Below are 22,188 nucleotides of genomic sequence, written 5' to 3'. Positions count from 1 at the left end.
AGATTCATGGTACAAAAATGCTTCCGTTGAAATCTACAGTCTAAAATGAGTAGTGAGGTTAGTGGTACGTCTGCTGTATCGTATGTTTGCAATGGAAATTTCACACACTGCAGTTCTTTTTTTTTTTTTTTTAAATTTATTTTAGATTTCCGGCTGTGTGCACGGTAAAGTGGGGGCTCAAAGTAAGTATGTGCTTGGGGAAAGGACACTAGAGGCAGAGGAGCACAGAGGGAGAGATGTACTTGAAGAGATCCTTTGATACACTGAATTTGTTTTGGACCGTTGCTTGTGTTTTGATGTAGCCATATTTCTTGGTTAATCCTTGCTCCCCTGCCTGAACCACAATCTGAGCCATGTCCCCACCCCCACTTTGTAGGGAATCCTGGGTCTCGTTTCCAGGCTATATTTACTGTGATCTTTCCCTTCTCCCTGACAGAAGACTCTGTTCTCAGAGACCGGCTGTGTGTACGTAGGGAGGTTGTGTCTCCTGCCAGTCTAACCCAAAACACAGAGAACAGTGGAGGCACTCTTCCTAAGTGACACATCCTCAGCCTCTCTCCTTCTCCCTAACACTCGGGTCACAGCTGGGCAAGAACTCGGATGACCTCCGAAAGTTAATAGATGCTCATAGAATAGCTTCATGATGTGCAATTATTGACATTACTGCAGCAGCAGGGAGGGGCCTGCTGGGTAGGACAGAGTGGAGACTGTGGTTAAGCGGTGTATGTGTAGTGAAGGTTTACCATCTTAATGGACCACTGCAGTCCCCACACAACAAGGGGAGTTTCCTATTTTAAGTAAGATCAAATGGGAAGTCTGGCTGGAAGGCATTTTTTCCATGCGGGATCCTTAAAATATACCTGCACAACCCCCCCGCAAGACTCAGAATAGAACGACTAAACCACACATCCTCCCACAGAGTGCCATAAAATTTGCCTCCTTTTTAAACTCAAACAGTTGACCTAGTTCTGCCTTCTTCGTGTCCTCTTAGACGTTGTAGTTACAGCTTTTCATTTTTCATTTGATTTGATTTAGATTTTCAGATGTTTGGAATTATCGGTACTGACTCGGGTGTTTTAAAGAATGTTGTCAACCAGTAAATGAACACTGTGTTACTGGGAGGATCAATGTCTTGACATGAATTCTGTATTATGCCATGCACATCATGGGAAACACGGGGTCAAATGACCTATTATGTGCTTGTTTCAGTTTGTTTTATAGTGCACATAGTATTTGTTTTATCACCCATCATTTAGATTTTCCGTATCATTTGTGTTAAAGATAATAACTGTGTTGAAAGAGCATAATTATCATCTTCTGCTTCTCATTTTTTTCATTGTGTTTCTTAGCAATAGTTTGTTTTACAGGATGAGTCGGGAGATGAGAAATGACCTGATGCTTCTTTTGCGTGAATAGTAAAGGGGGTTGAACGGTCGGATGTTGTGAGGATAGAAACGATATCTGTGAGCGATCCTGCAGCATCAGCAGAAGAGGCAATGGTTGAAATGCAGTGCACATGAGCAAATGGAAGAACACGTGCGTATATATCTTGCTTGTGTGCGCATCTCCCTCTCTCCCTCTGCTACAGTATGTTGCAGTGTTCACGGTCGATGCACATACTGTACTTGGCGAAAGCCTATTGGTGTATATCTGGGTCATATGGCCATCCATTAGTCCTGCAGTCACTGGAGATTGGGGGTTAACAAGGCTGGGGGTGCTGAAATGAGGACAGATGGAGTGATGGAGGGAGTGTCTGAACTTAATCTGTGCCATCATATTAGCAACAGCTGGCTTGATGCTGGCTGTCAGAATTGCAAGGCTCTAACACTCTCTCTCTCTCTCTCTCACACACACACACACACACACACACACACACACACACACACAAAGGAGTTGTCAAGGCAACATTTGTGTTTGGCTGTCACTGACACTGAGATTCTGATAGAGGGTTTAGTTCTTCGATCAAGAATGTTATACTTCCTATACTTTTTTAAATCCATTTAAGGCTCTTGTCATAAGCCAGGTTGAGATTTTGGGGTAGGTGTTAAGAATGTATGTCTTTTAATTTTTGTTCCATATATTTGTTCCCATTTGTGCACTATGTCAGAGAATAAATGTTGATGTGACATGCGTGTACTTGGGCTGTCAGTGCCGGTTTAATCGGATGCCTTCACATTTTCTTTCTCAACCCAAAGTCATGATGTGAAAATGTTCACCCAGCCAACAGTATGGTTGCAAATCAAAATCTATCAGTCAGGGCAGAACTTGTTAAATTATTAATATGCACATGGTTGGGTTGTGATGTGATGTTGTGATGTAAAATTGTAGTCCTACTAATGATCCTCATTTACTAAATATATCAGTAATCTGACAACGTCTTTCTTTTCTTTAACTGTAAAGGAATACAATTACCTTTTTTGTATGCTAATTACATAACGCCTTTCCATGTATTCCATCTCCGAACAGCCACGGAGGTCGTTTGTGGAACCAGCAGACAGCTGCAGAGATGCGCTGTGTACCTCCTAAACAATATGACTAAGCTCCAGGCACCGCGGACCCCGCAGAACTTTGATTTCACATCAGGGCCAGGAGATGAGTTTTCTGCACAAGTACCTCACATCCTGTTACAACAACAATCACCTTTATTACTTCTAGGTACAGGAGCTCCTTCTCACCATCCATCTCTTCCATATATTTCTTTACAGCATTGGAATTGTGTTGGGCCAAACTTATATGGAACTATTGAAGCACACATATCAAATCAAACCGCCTGAAAAAGGATTTGAAAACTGTAGACCGTAATCAAAAAAAAAACGATATCCTACTTGCAACCCACCGCAGTGCTATGTATGCTATGTAGGGCCTAAACCAACCCACACAGAATGCATAGGCAGACAGCAGCAAGAGTGTGAATCATGCATTAGGGGGAATGACAGAAGGGACAGGGTGAAGGGCCAACATTAGTGCTAAATCAGGGAACTTGAACTCCATATGACATTTTCTGCCTTAAATAGTTTTAGCGTTGACACATTGGGTGCCTGTGTATAATTTAGGATTACTGGACATTGTGTAAACCAAAAGAAGCTGCCTTTTCAGGTGAGTTTAACTGGAAAATAAAACTTACTAGGTCGACGTCTTCCAGATGATGAGCAACAACGTTGTACAACACGGGAGTGGGACAGCCTGGTCACTCGGCTTGGTGTCAGTGGGTTTACCACTGTTGAAGTGGTCTTCTGTTTCAGGAAAAAATGTGAATTGATTGCAGCTACAAACAGTAACTTTTAACCCACAGTAGCTCCCGCAGTGCTGCATTGAGATCTTTTCACTATTTCATGTACAAAGTTCGCATCGTAAAGTCACCACTATTATTATAGTAACGGCCTACAATCTTTGGTGCTACAACCAAACCCCAGCATGATGCCATGTTCCCCGCTGCTGTAGTGTGCTGTGTATGTGTGGAGTACTCCGTCAATTGAGTAACCTGTCTCTTAGCCAGATTCTCGTACAATGTCTTCGGTTGAATTTAGCTTGATTATGATAATATAATATAATAATACAAACTATCCAAGGTCACTATCAGCCACTACACCTTCAGCTCAGCCTTGTATGTCCCCTGAGAGATGAATGCTAGTTAGATTAGATTAGTCAAGCATGCTAACAATATACAGGTTGGAACATCTCAACATGTCAACACCTGTTTTCCCTCACTCCTCCCAGTTGGTGTAATGATTACTAAAAAAACCAAGCATGTGACAGCAAGACAAGTGCTTTCACCCAGACAAGGTAACTGTGGGTCAGATTACTTTAGTTGTTGTTGTATCCGTCTTTCTCATAGTTCAAGGTTAATGTGTGACACAGGAATGTGTGTTATTGACTGGCCTGGTGCTGCTACCTTACTCTTATCTTTTCCACAAGTTCCTATCACTGGGTAAATATTAGCTTAGCACATGTGTAGCCTGGCAGTGGTAGAAGGAGTAAATGTTAGCCTAGCTTGGCAAACGTTAGGCCTAGTGTACAGAAATTGTTGAGAGTTGAGGTTTAGCACGATTGCATGTAATGTTTCAGTATTATTAGAAGGTCAAGCAGAGGGCGGAATGACTGCCTATAGCTAGCACAATGGTGCTTGAATTCCTCCTTGGGCTCTCATTGGACTGGTTCCTCTTATGTTTTCTCCTTTGTCAATAGATAAACTATTGTGACCTGAAAAACCTTATATTATAACAGAGGTTCCTCTATTTCAGTCTTCTCCTAGCCAAGTCACACAAGGTAAAGCGCCACTCAATTAATCTTTGATTTCCAACTTCTTGTCTGTATTTGCTGCTTGTGAATAATGCACACTCGATGCATCCTGCTCCACCACTGCTGCTGGGACTGGGACTGGAGAGGAGCTTTTTCTCTCTCCTTTGGCGCTACATCGTGTGCATGTGTAATCCTGCAGCAACAAGCCAAGCACACACTTCCAGCCACGTATGCCCGTCCACACACTCATTTTCTACACTGATGTCATTCAACTAACACTACGCATACACTATTGGGATGGATATGCTCAAGTGACTGACTACAAACACATCAAGCATGCGTGGACTCCACACCCATGCTCAGTCTAGACTGCGTAATACGCTCACACACACACACACAGTCCTTCTCCCTGCAAATCTCCGCCCTGCAGCTGTGAGAACCAGCTGTGATTGGTTTGTCCCGTCTGTCTCCATGTCTGCCCACATCTTGACCCACCCTAAGGCCTGCACTGTAAGTGGTATTAATTCCCCATGTGTGTCTCCCTTGATACAGTTTGGCAGCCCATTGTGTTTACTATTGTGTAATGCTAAAGCTTCATGCTCTTTTCCATGCAGCCTGCACTGCACTCAGGGTTCAGCACTGTACTACACATGCACGCATGCACTGCAGCAATGGAATACTATTTATAGACCTGTTCCACAAGGACAAATAAGGCTCCTTTTCATAAAGAATAAAGGTGCCTTTACCCTTTCATGTCTTGGTTGTTCATAGCTGCCTCTTTGAAAGGACAAAGGAGCAGAGGGCAGGAGGAAGAAATGCACAGAAGAGATTGCAAGATCAGAAATAAGAAGGGAGTCAGGAGGCTGAGAGAATGAGGCAGTGGAAAACGAAGGGAAGCAGGGAGTGTGGTGTGACGAGTATGGATGCGAGTGTATTTTTAATATGTGCTTGTAGAGGGAGGATACCGTTTGTTAACTGCAAAGAGTCCTCCACCCTTTAATCCTTTGTCAACCCACAGGTTTTACTTCCATCGCTTACTAGTAGTGTACACTTTGAGAAACGGCACTCTCCTCACGCACCAGTGTAATCACATGCACCAGTGTAATCACAGTTGAATGATGTGGGAGAGTTAAATGATGAATCAGTCTGTGAAAATGTTCTATGAATGAATTGTATGTAACGCGCCGTTCTTGGGTGTTGTAATTGAGGGCTTGTAGGCCAGACTGCTCCGTAGGCTGGGAGTCAGAGGGTCTTGTCTACTGTATGTGTTGGTGCACTGAAAGAAAAACAAATGGGATCATATTGATCCGAGTAGAGAACAGTGTTTTCCCGTCAGCTCCGGTGGGCTATGATCAGCCCACCACCCTCTGCAGTTGTTAATGACATGCTATGAATAGTTTGCCACTTGTCAATAGTCAATGAGCTCGGTACAGGAGAAAACAAGGCACAATAGAGAAAGAGGAGCAAACTGATTGCCATTGTGTCTCTTGGTATCAAAGAAGAAAAACATGTTTGTCATCAACATCACGTAGATTCACAGAAGACTTCCTGTCTACAGTTCAGTCTTTGTTTGTGCACTCTCTTATATACAGTATGCATACTACATGCCTGTATGTTTTATTGATGTTCTTGGGCATGGTGGGCTGAATGTATGACTAATCCCCTCACTGCTGTAAATGAACATGAAGCCGCAGAGCCACAACTTGATCCTGCCCACATATGCAGTCGCTGCATTTGTCCCCTTTTGTGTGCTGAGATGTGCATCTCATTAGTAGACGGGATCCTTGAGGATATCAAGGGAATGACTGAAGAAGCAGCATTTTCGGGGGCGAAGCAATTTTCTGGAGTGGAGCCTGTTGTTGCAGGCCGACAGGGAGGATGGAGGAGGACTGACAATGGTGGTGGGGGTCAGATTGGACAGTGATTCTCTGTGAACAGAGCGACTGGACTTGGTTGGAGACGCTATCCGTCATATACACTGACAATGTGCTGTCTGATCTGCTTGTCACTGCCACGCACAGCGCTATTATGTGGACCGGCTTGACGTGTCCTGGTACAGTAAGTCTTTGTTGGTGTTAGGGAGGAGAGAAAGTGTGGGGGTCCAAACAGACCGATAGATATACACAAACAGAAGAGACGAGGATGGAGTTTAAGAGCGTAGTTAGTGATGCAGAGAGGGACAACAAGTAAGATTATGTTCAAAGGAAGAAGAGCTAAAGACAGGATAAATCACTTCTACTGTTTTAAAGTCTTAATGTTGGATGAACAAGCATGCAAAAATCTAATCAAACAAAACCTTCCTCCTTCCTTTCCAAATCTTCCCCTCCGTCACTTCTCTGCCTGCAGAGGACGAGCAGGTTGTCAGGATGAAGGAGGAGAATTTGTTCCATCGGAGGTTTTCTCTCTGCCCCAACGCCACCTCCCCCCCTACAATTGACCCTCGCACCCTCACCCGGAACTTGTCTTATGGAGGAGACAACGACTTCTACAGCCTCAGCCCAGGTAAAAGACCAAGAGGGTCACAGCTGTCGAATGAAATGTGAATATAACAAATTATGATATTTCAGTGCCAGTGGATTCCAGTGTCTGTGATAGGATCTGGCCCTGTGCTGTACTTATTCCACACAAATCAATAAACCTAAACTTCTGCTTATGATCTGCGTCCGGGGCTGCCATGCTTTAAACGTCTGTCAGCGGGTTTATTCACGGAGTTCATTTGTATGTGACTGTGTGTTGTTGGTTCCCACCAGGCAGTGACACAGACGGGAACGGCCCCTCCATGCTGAGTAATGAACTTAGTCCTGCCCAATCCCCAGGCAGCCAGGTAAGAACACACATCCTGATTGGGCAGCTCACTCTGACTGACTCACTAGGTGCGCCCCTTTCCTTTTGTATTCCGTGATGATTTATTTTCCTCTGATTGCTTGTAGTAGTATCAACCTGAAACATGAACAAGAATTTTTAAGTAGACAAAACTACCTTTGTTTTTTGAAATATACAAGATTGTTATTCCCACATTGTTTCAAACATTCAGTGCATTTAAGTCCTGACGCTGCACCAATGTACAGTACATCCTATAAAACAAAATAGCGACGCAGTAGTCCTCTGATGTTACAGGGACTATAACAAATACAAATGTTGATCCCACTGTTCTGAATGCATAAGATTGCTTTTATGCCAATACTCAGCCCTACAAAAATATGTGGGATTTTACATGTCAGGGCCATGGTGGGAACTGTGTCTTCAGCACCACAAGCCATGTATTTAACCCAGACCTTTATTGTCCTGGTGCTGCCTGTGTTGTAGTAGTCCTAACAATCTGTTTCCATTCTTTAGTGATACTAATCAGTAGAGATCAATAAATGTTTCCAACAGCAACCGGGTAATCTCATCTCGTCTTGTGTTCTCTCCTCTTGTCGCTTTGCCTCGCCTTGCAATATACGCCTATTTATATGTTCACTGGCGCAGCTGCATCTCTGGCCCTTTGCCCTTTCTTCAATCCTGAAAGCCCTAATGGGACAAAAGGAGACTGAGTGCAGCCTTATGCTCACATGATGTAATAGTGTACGACGCTTTTTAGAATAGCTTCCTTTAACACAAATAGAAAAGACTAAACGCGTGTTTGCTCACCAGTTAATATGGTAAGTCATATTGATTCAGTGCATACAGAACCAGTTGTAATGAAAATATATATCATGGGGAAACCGCGGTATAATTTACTGCTGAGACGCTAATCTCTATCTCCCTTTGATCTCTTACCAAGGAAGTTTGTGGTCACAACACCAGAACTGCCTGCTAAATGAACTGAAAGGGCCACCCGCCTGCTTTATACAAAGTTATGGCAAATCAGATGAGCTACACGGCTAAGGGAACAATTACATTTTGGGTTCATAATGCAAGCCAGTCAACTTGTGGCAGTACATCACAACTGTAAATTGTTTGTCTAAAAGGGTTGTGCCCTTCTATTCTAAAATGTCGTCCCAAATGTTTTGTTTTTTTCTAGAATGTTGAGAGATTGTTAGTGAGATCATTAATCTAGATCTAGTAAACTAAATCTCCACAGAAGTTGCAATAGATGACAGCATTTGTCTTTTAAATCTCCCTCCTCTTCATCCTCGCTTGACTGTCTCCTCTCCTCCCTCCTTCAGTCTGTGTTTAATGGTGTCGAGAAGGACTGCCCCTCCCCCACAGAGAAGCTGGCCCGTAAGGAGTCTCTTAAGGTACACATCACTTCCTTACATGAGACGATTGTGCAAAAATGTTGAGCGTTATTGTGCAATTGGAAGAGTCATAAAGTGCATGTGATTTAGCTCTTCAGTATCTCTGTCTAAACTCAGTGGGATAATAATACATGAGACATTTGGGAACCTTTTTTGTATTTTAAATGTGTACCCCTTTGTTTATTTCAAATGATCAACAATGAATCATGTTGATGATTAACCAAAGACAACAGCGTGATTGTGAGCATTTGGTTAACTCTGCTACCATCTAGTGTTACTGTCAGATCAGTCTCCCGACCAGTAACACTGATGACTCATTCATCGGTTGGTTTCTTTCCTGTTTCACAGCTCCAAAAGCAGAACTACAGACAAGAGAAGAAACGGGCAGCTAAGGAACTATTTAGTGCACTAAAGGATCCCAGTGTTGTCATCATGTCCAACTGGCTGAAGGTATGGGGGTGTTCATTAGAGCTACTACATCATGTAGAGACACACTATTCAGACTTTGTATCATCTGTCATTTATGCCTTTTGCTAGTTATCATCCTAGTTGTAACTTCCTTGTTACAAATAATCATGGAACAATGAAAGTACAGCTCAGAATGTATTCACGTTTAGCCTTTTTTGCCCCAGATAAGCGGTAGACTGGATCACACAAGCAACATCATATTTCATGTGTTCCCATTAGTGTCTGATACTAAAATGTCCTCCTATCTCACCCGTTGGCCTCCTTTAGATCCGTGGCTCGTTGAAGAGTTGGACCAAGCTGTGGTGTGCACTGAAGCCCGGAGTTCTTTTGATCTATAAGACCCCCAAAGCGGACCACTGGGTGGGCACCGTCCTGCTCAGTGCTTGCAAGCTGATTGAGAGACCCTCCAAGAAGGACGGCTTCTGCTTCAAGCTCTATCACCCACTGGACAAATCCATCTGGGCTTTCAAGGTCAGACATGTTTGTAATAACAGATGATCAACATGTCTACAGACTTCAGTCTGCCTCGCTATTCATCACAGTGAGACAGACTAAGATCTAAATGAAACTATTCAGTCAATACCAGGATAATTCTACATTTTCTATATTTAGATGTTGGTTTCGATTAAATCTGATTGTGTTTTTTGCAAAATACAAGAAGAGAAAATGGTCTAACCAGCATTGAAGCTGTACAGAAAGCGTTTTTTTCGTTGTCATGACTGGAGTTTATTTAAAAAAAACAGATTTAGCAACGCTGAGTGAAAATGCAGGGTTTACTTGCAGTGCAAGATTAAAACAAAAGCAATTTTATCTATAATTATATTTAATTTCTGTTAATTTTGTAGCGTATGTTGACGCTCAGTGTTGTATGTGCTTTTATTTCCACCTTTCACTTTGTTTCACCCAATAGGTTGCATTTTGAAGTGATAATTATACTGTTTAGTGCTCCATTATGCTCACAGGCCTTGAGAGAGCCATTTGCTTCTGTTGGTGCAACATGACTGAAATGGCATGAAGCGTGACTCACTGTTTCATCCATGTGCTCAGGGTCCCAAAGGAGAGAATGTTGGCTCCATCACGCAGCCTCTACCCAGCAACTACCTGATCTTCAGAGCAGCATCTGAGTCCGACGGTGAGGCGTGTGTCTGGTCGTTTTTTTTAGTTGGAAATGTACATTCTAGTGTATTTATTTTTTACGAGCAGGATTCATTGAATGCGCTCCTTCCCGTCTCTAAAATGTGCCCGTCTCTCCAGGGCGGTGCTGGATGGATGCCTTGGAGCTGGCTCTCAGCTGCTCCAGCCTCTACAAGCTGACAGCCAAAGGTGGGAAAGAAGGAGATATAAGCACACCGTCAGAGTCCTCCCATATACTCCACCTGCTGCAGTCTACTGCACTCACTGATGCAGAGCTGCTACAGTAAGTACTACACTCATACAGCTGCATACACTTAAAGTGCCTCACACATCATTTATCTCCATCTTACATGTATTAGTTGTCATTGGATGATTTATGTTTCCTGTAATCAAACTCCAAGTTGTTGCACGGCAATTTACTCGCAAGACTGTTGCTAATTTTTCCGGATGCATTTTTGCTGACTTATTTATGCAGTCTATACTTTAGTAAATTGGCTGTGTACTGTTTTTATGTTACTCATCTAGTCAGTGTTTATTCTTTGTGACTGACCCACTTCATGACATGTTGAACTCGCATGTCTGTAACTCCCTCCACACTTAAGATGGCTATGGTTAGTGCCCGGCCTGTCTGGTAATCGAGCACCTCAGGGTGGGCATGCCCGACGACCCTTGTGTGATCTGTAGATTTGTTCCACTGTCAGTAAGAATGGCAAGACTTTAAAAGATAGGTGGTGAAACTAAGCTGCCGCCTGCTCGTGTGACTGCAGACCCAACAACACCTAAGAGGTTTAAGGCGGTCTCACGTGTTCCACCAAAAATAGTAAGGAAAGCTGACGCTTTGGCTCTCAAGGTTGGCAGTCTTTCATCAGAGTTTGCTCAGATTAAAGAGATCCTGCTTAATATTCAGCCTGATAATAGATGGCCAGCTCCCTGGGGTGACTCCGCCACAAGCGACTCGCCTTGTCAAGAGGATGATGTACAATCAACTGCAGCGTCCTGCAGTCTGTTTACAGATAAGGGGCACAATGATGATAGAGATACAACCTCCAGGGCATCTGATGCTTTTTCTCAGGGTTCTGATGGTAGGTACATGGATCAGAGGCTGGCCATGCCACAATGAAGCCAGCTATTTGGAAAGCTTTAGCACGCCTAGGGCTGGATGAAGCTCCTGTGGCAGCGGCTCCTTCGAGTACTTTTTTCAGGCAGATGCCACAGGCCTCTACCTTTTTAGTCCCTCCTTCTAAGCCCTATATTGAAAAGCTCCAGAAGTGCTGGTTAGACCCTAAATTGTTCTCCCATCAGACTAGTGATTGCAGGAAATTGTCTGCAATGCAGGACCCAAGAAGTTATGGCTTAGATCGTATGGCCCCAAATAGTGTCACCAGATGAGGCTCTCAGACCTGATGCCCATCCTCAGTGTTGACTGATTGATGATCTCCTTGCTAGGAGTTCTAACATAGCAGCAGGCATATAGAACACTGTATCTTACCAAGGGGGTTCCTTGAAGAGTAATCCCTTCCCACCAAGAGGTGGTGGAGACAAACGCCTCTCTATTGGGCTGGGGTGCAGTTTGGACCATTAAGGGAGGATGCAGCGTGAAGCAGAGGTGTATTATATCAATCATCAGGCAGGCACCAGGTCCAGGCAGGGTCTGCCAGGGTCATAACAGCTCCTTAGGTGGGCATTTCCCTACTTCCTGAGCCTCAAGGTCATTCATCTCCCAGGGGCGCAGAACATTGCATCAGATATGCTGTCCCGCCAGGGGCTGCCACAGGGAGACTGGAGGCTCCATCCAGATGTAGTTGGATGTCTTTGCGTCAGAGATATCAACGCATTGTCCCCTCTGGGACTTCCTAATAAAGAGAACCAGTCCTCAGGGACAGGACGCCTTAGCTCATGCTTGGCCAGCCTGCCCTCTGTATGCCTTCCCTCCAATTCCACTCATTCGGATGACGCTGAACAGAGTCCAAAAAGGGGGCCACAAACTACTGCTAGTAGCCCCAAACTGGCCTGGGAGGCAATGGTTTCCAGTGCTAAAGCACCGCGATCTGGTGGTCATCCAGTATTCATAGAACCGTAGTTATATTTGTATCACTCTCGATTACTCAAGATACATGCTCATACTTGGAATCTATAGGTAGAAGGCTGCATTATTTAAAAGAAATGTAAGAAAAATGAATTTATTTAGCCAATATTATGTGTGGTTTTCCCAAGACAGTATGAACACGTACCAACTACTACTTAGAAGCATGTATACATGATAGAGTCGGTCATGCATACTTTATGCCATGCTGTGACATCAACACAAAGACAGTGACAGCATGAAGGAAAAACAGGCGATCCTGCAATTAAAAATCTTGAATCTCTCCAGGCGACCATCTTTTGACCATTGTTAAACATTTACATTTAGTCTTGTGGCCCCTGTTGAAAACCATCTCCTCTTATAGCTACTGTAGCCTCTCTGTCTATTGTACCTCATTTATCCTAGAAAATACTTAACTCTGCAAATGGAATCTAAATTTAGCTTCTGCTAAAATTAGCCACAGTTTTATTTTGCTTTATTAGTAAAGCTGAGCACATATGCTGTATATGTGTGACACAAAAACAGAGAGGGAGGAGCTTAAGAGAGACTAGCTGTTTTTTTGTGCTGTGTCATTTTTCATTGAGGAAATGTGGCATATGATGACATAGGAGCACTGTGACTCTTTTCTCCTGTGCTGGATCAGTGGGAGCATAGTGGGATTTTGCCTTAGTTTGTGCCTCTCAACTTCTGGGGTTTCTGTGGCCTCTAAACGCAAGATCTGCGGTTCGATCTCTGGCTCCTCTAGTCCACATGTCAAAGTGTCCTTGGGCAAGACACTGAATACCAAATGTGTGCGTGAATTTGCATTCGTTTAGATCCTGATGGCAGCCTCTGCCATCAGAGTCTGAATGTGTGTGTGTGTATGCTGACATTTAGAGTACAGCGCTTTGAGTGGTCGGAAGACTACCATTTATGAAGTGTGTAAAGTAGCACCTTGTAAAACTGGTTAAAATGTGCTTTATTGGGCACTAGAAAGAGTATTAATTATACTAGCAGGATAGAAGTCTTAGAGGAGTGTGGAGATGTCTTCCACACAGTGATTTATGCTGTTGAATGAGGTTTTTCAAGCCTTATAAGCCTTTGATTTGACATTTATATTGTCTATAAAAAATGTCACAATACAGCTTAATTAGCTTAATTTTTAAATTGTATCCAGATTCTGAAATAATTACCTAAATAGTGACAATTAGAACAAGTAGTTATTACTCAGCATTTAATCTGCAAGGCAGCTAACACCCATAGGTGTCCGGAACCATATAAATGTGACTAAAAAATAAAATAAGCTATGTAACTATCAGCCACACCACATCTTATAATGCAATCTGCCATTTGTTTTAATGCTTTTTACATGTTGCCTATCTATTATAGTTATCTTTTGCATTTCCTCTTGAACGTGGGCGTTGCTGTTTGTGTGCTGTTTACCTTGCACATTAGACATCCCCTCCTCCCCTCCTCCATGGCTGTACCCTCCCTCTGGACATCCATCCCAGCTCTCCCTCCTCTCCTGTTTCTCTCCCGGCCAGTCACAGCAGCCCCTGCAGTCACATGACTGACAGAGGAGCAGGAAGATGAAGTAGAATGAGAGCCATACACCAGGCAGAAAGAGACGGCAGACGCAGCCGTCGCAAGTCCGCCCACATACATACAGACGCATTGGGACACAGAAATATGCACAAGCACACATCCAGGAAGCAGGTGTGCCAGAGTCTAGGAAACGAATGTGCACCTTTTCAGTGACTGGATCAAAAACATTCACACACACACACACGAAAGAGAGGAGATAAGGAAGGACGGCGCTTGTGTTTGGATTTACTAGGGAAATCATTGTTGGCGTTCTGTTTCCTGAGGAAGAGTTTGTCTGTATGCTGTATGTCTTTGAGGTAAGGAAAGCCACCTCTGTACCAGGGCGTGTTTGGGTTATTAAATAACGTTACTGGTCGGTTAGTGATTCACAGAGTGCGCGCGAGAATGTGACTGCTTGTCTGTCGAGCCCTCAGGCATTTTGAAAACCAAACTCTCGTCCATTGTGGGTTTGGGGAAAATAAGCTGTTTCATTGTTGTCTGTGAGCACAATCCCATAACTGAATGTGGTTTTCATAGCCCACGACACACTACCTGTACCTTCATCTGACTCCCAATGTTTGACTGTGTTTGTTAAGATCCCAAGTGTGGAGGATCTGTGAAATATCTGACGTAAAACCTTTTGAGTATGCATCTTATGAGTAAGACCTGCTTTCATATGCGTGTCCGTCTGCTTGTGAGTCCCCTTGAGTATGTTCTTGGACACGTTCACCCACCAGAGTACACAGACATCCACTGTTTGACTTGTGAAATGGCTGAAGGATTGGAACCATGTTCCCTATTAGCTATCCCCCACCCCCCATTCCTTCTCTCATTCTTGCTTTTCCTGTCTTTGGGTATTTAAAAGCTGATGCGTGACTTTCTTCACCGTGTTTCCCTTTTTTTTTTTTTTCCCTCCAACTTTTTTTGTGGTTGTTAGAGTGCTGACAGATCTGTGCTCTGGGTTTGATGTGTCCAAGACTAGCACGTTACACATTGAGAAAATACAGGATCAGCATCGGATCCAGTTCTCAACTTTGTGGGTGTGTGCGTGCAGCATATATGTATGCATGTACTTAACATAAAAGTACACGCACACATGTACCCTGTTTGTTTACCCTGATTTTCTAGAGGTCACAGTCAGACCCAGTGAATGGGAGATGGATAAGGATGAGATGTTGTTGTGGTTCTCTTGGCAACCAGACGGGTCACATTAACTGAATAGATCCAGGCCCTCCAGGTCAGCCAGATTGTTATAGTGGATCGTCTCTGACGCAGTGGCCTTACTCATCATGGCCGGGAGAAGAAGGAGAAGGAGGAGGAGATTTGATTGCATATTCAATCCACAGTGTGAGGCCAGTCAGATCCTTGAAGGTTTATCGCAGGTAATTTCAGTTTTTGTTTACGTTTGAGCCGTTTGTAGATCGCCTTACTGGAGAAGCAATCAACAAAGCTTCGGCAGCACTGAAGCAAAATTGAATGAGATGTTTGTAATGCCATGTTGTAACAATTCACCTAATTATATAAACCTAAAAGGGAAAAGTACATACGCTAAAATGAAGGGCACGGGCGGATCGGATATTAGTAGGTTTACAGTCTATATCTGCCTGATTAACAGGGTGGAAGGTTCAAACCCACGCTGAAATGATCTCTCTATTATAAGGGTAGACCACACCAGACGCCAAAGAAACCACACTGCCAGGTAAATGTAACACAGTATATTAATATAAATCAATATTCATTCGGCATACGAACAAACAAAACCAAAATAACCGCGAGGCTCCCGCCGTACTACGGCACAATAAATTAAACCTTCATAACAACGACCACCCCAAACCCCGAGTCCCATGAGTTCAAAAGTCCCTTGAAGGTAACGAAAAACAGTCCGATGAAAAAACAATCCCCGAGGCAAAGTCAATAACCGGCGGAAGCGTGGCGAGACGCGGCGGTGACTTTGTCCACCGAACCCGCGCTACCTCGCCACAGCGCGTCCCGATGGTGGCCCTCTGTGCCGTTCCCAGTGAAGACTCCAGCCCAATAATCCATGAAACGCTTGCTTCGGATCCTTGGCTGAGCAATCGCCGGCAAACCGTGCTCTCCCGAGTCCACTGAACGCAGCTTGCTTCCTCCGGTCTGTGCGCACAAACTTCTCTCGCGTCACTTTCCCCCCCACACACAATTTATGCAAAACAGCTCAACCAAAACAACAACAATAATAATATATCCTATTCATATCCTGTGTTTATAATTACAGGCAACTAATAACAGTACAGTACTTTATATAGGTGAAGGAAAATAACCCACAGGTTCCCCATTCACATTTGCTGTACACACAGGCAGACGTTTGTGATCATTACATTGTGACTTTACTCGTCTTTAATGCCTAATAACGGTCATTAACACTTCCTCAAGCTACTCTCAATTAAATAACTCCTTGTAACGACTTGCTGACATCATGAGAGCTCCATATGATACCAATTCAAATCTATTAAGATGCGACCTGTCAAAGATCAGCCACAGTTTTTTTTAGGGGATCTACCATCCTTTGAACAGGGATGCTTATTAATATTATAACCTTGGTGTTGTCTTCTCTTCTGTTTCTGTTAGGTTGAATGACAGCGCGCTGCTGGGCAATCACCACATGGAGAATGACGGCTTTTCGGACAAATCGGAGCGCGAGGCTCATGATGACTGGGACACCCCGGCCAATGAGAACGGTGGAAGGCTGACAGGGGAGAGTGACATGGACCAATCGGACGAGCTGTCCCCAGGGCCACAGGCCACAGCCTATGTAGAGCAGAGCACAGAGGAGATGGCTGAGGTGAGTGGCTGGTTTTACAGCTACTGTACTTATGCAGCTCGCTCTGTCTTGTTTTGTTCGAGTTACAATTCCCTCACAGTAGTTTTTACCTTTTATGTTCAAAATAGCAGCAAGAAAACGTAAAAATAAATGCATCTTCAGTGTTTTGAATGATCCAAGTATTCTGTCGGGTTGTGAAAGCACTGTTTTCTACTCCAGGCATCCTATATCCACCATTGTTCAATTCATCACCTTCTCTTACCTGCTCTGGCCCAATATTTAATTAAAACGTAACTGCTTGCCTTTGGGTAATTCTCTCTTTGCATGTCCCAGCTGCTCAACCCAGGTCTCTGACCGGAGAGCCATCAATGTGGCTATAGGTAACCCTCATTAACGAGCACTCATGTCTGTGTTACTTCAGGCTGGCGAGGCGTCCCAGGTAGAGACTGTATCAGAGGAGAACAAGAGTCTGATCTGGACCCTGCTGAAGCAGCTGCGGCCGGGCATGGATCTGTCCAAGGTGGTGCTGCCCACCTTCATCCTGGAGCCCCGCTCTTTCCTGGACAAGCTGTCTGACTATTACTACCACGCTGACCTGCTCTCACAGTCAGTATTTTAAAATCACTATACTACTATATAAAGTGGGCCGCAACGATCCGGAATGGCCCTCCAGTATCTTCGATAAACAAGTGAATCTGATTGGCATAATAATGTCAATGCCGTTAGGGTTCCCCCACCTGCCAAATCCCCCTTTTACCCCTGACTATTGTGTTTGTGTGTGTGTGCAAATGATCGTGCAGATTTTCCTTCAAAATGAGATGAAGCCTGTAATTATTATTTGTCTGATTTTCTTGTCATAATTGTGTCTCCTTCACCATCTTTTCTGCCACAGAGCTACACTGGAGGAGAGTGCGTATGGTCGGATCAAGCAGGTGTTGCGATGGTACTTGTCTGGCTTCTACAAGAAGCCCAAGGTAAGATTTGATTCATTACTGTCCCAGATGGCCCTTTCTCATCATAGTCTCACCAAATATAGGAAAACCCTGATTATAAGATGCAACACCTGTTCTGGGGTACAGAGTTTTTAAAGATGATGGGTTGGCAGCTATTGCATAATTAACTCTTAAGTATTTTTACATAAACAATCTGACAGTTAATCAGTAAAAACAAAATAATGAAGAACACTTGTTTTTCAAATTAATTAATTAGTATTAATTAATAAAATACAGTAAATCTTAAATAACTAGCGAGGTGCACTCCGTACAGTGTGCACGCACACACGCAAGTGATTGCATGATTCTCATGGCGGAGATGATAACTATAGCGTAGAGGTCTTTTGAATTCCATTTTACCATCTCAAAGATCAGCAGTACCCAGAGGATTCAGCTGTTTGGTTCTCTGCTGTCAGGCTCTCGGAAGCGCTTGTTTTGGGAGCACTGGGAGACAGACAGTCTTTGAATGCTAGCATTTTTTTTTTTTTTTGCGCTGCCCTTGTTGGTCTCACCACCTTCTAATATGAAATTCTCTAACACTGAATTTCTTTGCCGCTTGACAAATCACTCTGTTCCGGGTCGATTTCTACAGTGAAAACGTCAGGAGACACTTCCCACTTCATTCCACTCGTTAGGAATTTATTTCCTCAGAGACGGTCAACATAAGCCAGCAGCTAACGCCTCTAAATGAAGTTGGGCTTGCTCAACAGTTTCTGGGCGGACTACCTCTAGGAGGCTCACTGGAGATGGATGCGTAGAAACTTGATCATTATTAGGACATCTACAGGACTTTCTTCATGCAATGATGTACATTATTCTCTGCTGAATTATTGAGTCCAGACTATTGGTAATGTGTTCTTTGGTGATGATTATTGTCTGTGACTTAACTCTTTAAATCTCAGTTGGTGAGGCCAGTTTGATCCTGTGATCATCTGCAATGTAACTGGTCCTCACCATCAGGTATTGGTTAAGTGTCCCTGTGTCAGAAGATGCTTACATTGATACTAATGTGATTGTATGTGTTTGCATTCTCCAGGGTCTGAAGAAGCCTTACAACCCAATCTTGGGGGAAACGTTTCGCTGTTGCTGGCTTCATCCTCAAACCGACAGCTGCACTTTCTACATAGCTGAACAGGTGAAACCAGATTCATAGCTAGAAGGTGTAAATGCACAGGACATGATTCTTCCCTTGTGTGAAGTGTTTCACGGAGCACAAACCTGTGAAATGCAGCAAGTCTAAAATGAGTATGTGCTCGGGGACCTGACACCTCTTTTTCTCACACTGCTGCTCTAATCTCTCTCTCTTTCCCCTGCCAGGTGTCCCATCACCCGCCCATCTCTGCCTTTTATGTCTGCAATAGGAAGGATGGGTTTTCAATCAATGGGAGCATCCTGGCCAAATCCAAGTTCTATGGTACACAGCACACTACAATATGTAATCTGTTTGTCCAATGTAACCAATAGACATGCATTTAAAGTAATGCAAGGGCACAGCTGTGTATCGTTAAAAAAAATGACAATACAGGCACCGATACCAGAACCCTGCCGTGGTATTAATTAGGTGCTTCACTCTCCTGCTGTTGTAGGTAACTCTCTGTCAGCTATTCTGGATGGCAAAGCCAGGCTGCTGTTCCTGGGCCGGGACGAGGAGTACGTCATCACCATGCCGTACGCTCACTGCAAAGGTAACTATTGTTGACCATCACCATTCACTGTCTCTCCGTGTCCTTGTTTCTATGTAAACATTGTCAGTAGGTTTCCCAAAATATAAGGCAATTTCTATTGCCATACATTGTTTAAACTTTCTAAATGGGAACAAAAGGTCAATTTTGTTGTTGCTGTCCCTCTTAATCCTGTTATATTAATAACAATCCAATTTTCTTAATATGAAACGCAACGGTCACCTTCACTGTCCTCTTGAATACTATTGGATCCATACAGCTAAATACATGGTTGATATATGTTATTTATAATGTGTTTGTGGTGGCTGGGCGCATCTGCAGAGGGGACAGACGGGGGGGGGCAGGAGACACAGGAGCTGACAGGGCGTTCGTCAGGATCATCTGTCGTGTCTGTGTCTCCTGCTTACGTCTCTCTCCGTCCCTACTAATGTTTATATACGAGAGAGACAATCAAGGATCAGTTTCAGCTGCGGCTAATCAAGCCTCTTCACTGCACCGTTCCCTGAACCACTCTTCCCCTCCCCCCCCTCTGTCCCCTCTGCAGCTACGCCCAGCCACCACAGTGTTATTCAATTACAATTGTGAGTCAATGAAAACTAGGACGCAGACTGTAAGCACCCTATGTATTACAGAAAGGATAGGAAGTTGTTGAGAGGCTTGGAAAACAGAAGCTCGTCCAGTTTCTCGGGGGCAGATAGGATATAGTGAGTGCACGAGGTTCTTTTTCTTAAGAGACCTCTGGCACTACTAATCAATTAAAATAAATCCTGTAACGTTGTTACAATGTCTACTCTGTCTAAAGAATACACCACTTTATACTTCTACTTTGCTACATCTCGTGGTAAATATTGCACTTTTTACTTCACTCCATATATTTGACAATATTACATTACATTACATTACAGTCATTTAGCAGACGCTTTTATCCAAAGCGACTTACAATTCAGAGTCTACGTTTCTACACCGTAGGCACAGCTACGGGAGCAATTTTGGGGTTAAGTGTCTTGCTCAAGGACACATCGACATGCGACTAGCGGAGCCGGGGTTCGAACCGCCGACCCTCTGATTGAAAGACGGCCCTGCTATCCACTTAGCCACAAAAAACAATTTTAGTGTTAATTACTAGAGTCTTGATACAGACCATAATTCAACTTAAACTATGTTTTATTATATAGTATATAATATATATTATAATATATATAATTATTAAGTATATATAGTAGTTAATTAGCTCCATCTTTACAAGCTGCAAGATGAAAGTGATAAACACATTGATGCATCAATAAGTATAAACAATATAGCATGTAGTATTCTGTAATGGGCTATTCAGCATAATGAATGCTTTTACTTTTGGTACTTTGAATATATTTTGATGTTCATACTTGGTTTTGATTCAATAACATTTGACTGCAGGACTTGTACTTTTAACAGAGTATTTTTACACTCTGGTATTACTTTTACTTAAAGGACTTAAAGTGTGTAGGATTTAGTGGCATGGTGGCCTAAAGTGAAAATGTTAAAGGCTCTCTTTAGAGCCAGCGTTTGGGTTGTCCGCTCTGGGCTACCGTAGAAACATGGCACTGCAACATGGCAGACTTGGTAGATGTAGATAAGTCATTATACACTGATGAAAACATAGTTATGAATGTTATAAAGAGGCGAGGTTTGGTTTCAAGACGGGTTGCTTACTTCACTGCAGACCCCTCTCACTGAGAATAGTCTGCCGTGGAGGCACTAGATCATAAATCATTTTCTCAGCCGTGCGTCCACTCAGGGAATGGTATGATTTATCTGCAGCTTCCAACAGGATTTAGTTATTCTCCTCATGCTGTTGCTCTGATGCTGTAATACTGTATCCGTGCCTCCTGTAGGGATCCTGTACGGCACTATGACACTGGAGCTGGGTGGGAAGGTTACCATTGAGTGTGAGAAAACCAAATGTTTCACAGAGCTGGAGTTCAAACTCAAGGTACATTTTTCAACAAGTAGTATTTGTAAATGTTCACTGGCTAGTTATTTTTTCTTAGATTATGATAGTTGCTTGATTAGTGGAACTCGATACTGTACAGTCTGAGATAACAGCAGGTGAAGTGAAGGTGTTTACACTTTGACTGCAGCCTTTCCTTGGAGGCGCCTGCTCTGTGAATCAGATCAGCGGGAAGATCTACGTGGGAGAGGAGCTACTGGCCACCGTTGAAGGACACTGGGTGAGAGCTTTTATCCAGTTACGTTCTGGAAATTAACAAAACCAATAAATGTTTTCCAGTGGGATGGGATGGGATGGGAGTGAAGCATTGTGTTGCCTTTGCTGAATTCAGGACAACGAGGTGTTCATTCACGAGAAGCGCTCGGCCCAGCAGGAGACGCTGTGGAACCCGAGCTCAGACATCCGCAGCAGCCGCCTCAAGAGACAAGTGGTCCGAATAGACCAGCAGGGAGAGTTTGAGTCTGAAAGGTAAATCACAATTGCTTATTCCTCAAGATTATTCATATGTCACCTATGTATGTCATTAGTAAGGTCGGTAATTTAAGGAAACGATCATCTTATTTCTCTCGGCATACATTTTGCAGGTAGATGTAATTAACAATGGTTTCCATTTATGTGTGTCAGTATGTGAATTTCAGTGAGCAAAACTGCTGCAGGGTTATGTGACATTTACATGTAGAATATACAAGTCATTTTGATATGCTCCTGACAGACTCTGGCAGCATGTGACCAGTGCCATCATGGACCGGGACCAGCTGAGGGCCACCCAGGAGAAGTTTGTGCTGGAGGAGGCTCAGCGGGGAGAGGCCAAGGAAAGGGGAGACAAACCCTGGCTCTCACAACTTTTCCATCAGGACCCAGTCACCTCCGAGTGGACCTACAGGCACATAGAGTATGAACACACTCGCACCAGAATAACACACAGGAGATGGCACACACTGTTCAGCCTTTTTAGTTTCGATTTTAGGTCAGTATAACAAGAATTGAGCTGTAGAGTAAGGAGAGGAAAACATGGCAACAATG

The 22,188-nt window shown here is 43.6% G+C and overlaps 1 protein-coding gene across 3 annotated transcripts in view; it reads left to right on the top strand.

The window, feature by feature from the left end:
• The window catches only part of osbpl5 (oxysterol binding protein-like 5), a 42,954-nt gene that overhangs the window by 17,250 nt on the left and 3,516 nt on the right, over positions 1-22,188 (top strand). For all 3 annotated transcript variants that reach the window (XM_031858972.1, XM_031858993.1, XM_031858982.1), the window contains 17 exons: positions 6,586-6,741; positions 6,990-7,063; positions 8,388-8,459; positions 8,808-8,909; positions 9,195-9,398; positions 9,975-10,059; positions 10,182-10,344; positions 16,312-16,525; positions 16,926-17,110; positions 17,397-17,478; positions 18,533-18,631; positions 18,814-18,910; positions 19,083-19,181; positions 21,050-21,147; positions 21,296-21,385; positions 21,497-21,633; positions 21,878-22,057. In XM_031858972.1, coding sequence (XP_031714832.1) covers positions 6,606-6,741; positions 6,990-7,063; positions 8,388-8,459; positions 8,808-8,909; positions 9,195-9,398; positions 9,975-10,059; positions 10,182-10,344; positions 16,312-16,525; positions 16,926-17,110; positions 17,397-17,478; positions 18,533-18,631; positions 18,814-18,910; positions 19,083-19,181; positions 21,050-21,147; positions 21,296-21,385; positions 21,497-21,633; positions 21,878-22,057 — 2,117 coding nt within the window. In that variant the 5' untranslated portion in view covers positions 6,586-6,605. The remainder of the gene's footprint in view (positions 1-6,585; positions 6,742-6,989; positions 7,064-8,387; positions 8,460-8,807; positions 8,910-9,194; positions 9,399-9,974; positions 10,060-10,181; positions 10,345-16,311; positions 16,526-16,925; positions 17,111-17,396; positions 17,479-18,532; positions 18,632-18,813; positions 18,911-19,082; positions 19,182-21,049; positions 21,148-21,295; positions 21,386-21,496; positions 21,634-21,877; positions 22,058-22,188) is intronic.

The sequence above is a fragment of the Anarrhichthys ocellatus genome, unplaced genomic scaffold, assembly GCF_004355925.1.
Source record: "Anarrhichthys ocellatus isolate YVR2014 unplaced genomic scaffold, GSC_Weel_1.0 scaffold2, whole genome shotgun sequence".
In the NCBI taxonomy this organism is placed as follows: Eukaryota; Metazoa; Chordata; class Actinopteri; order Perciformes; family Anarhichadidae; genus Anarrhichthys; species Anarrhichthys ocellatus.
The sequence above is the reverse complement of the archived record's forward strand: the minus strand, read 5'-3'. Positions and strand labels throughout refer to the sequence as shown.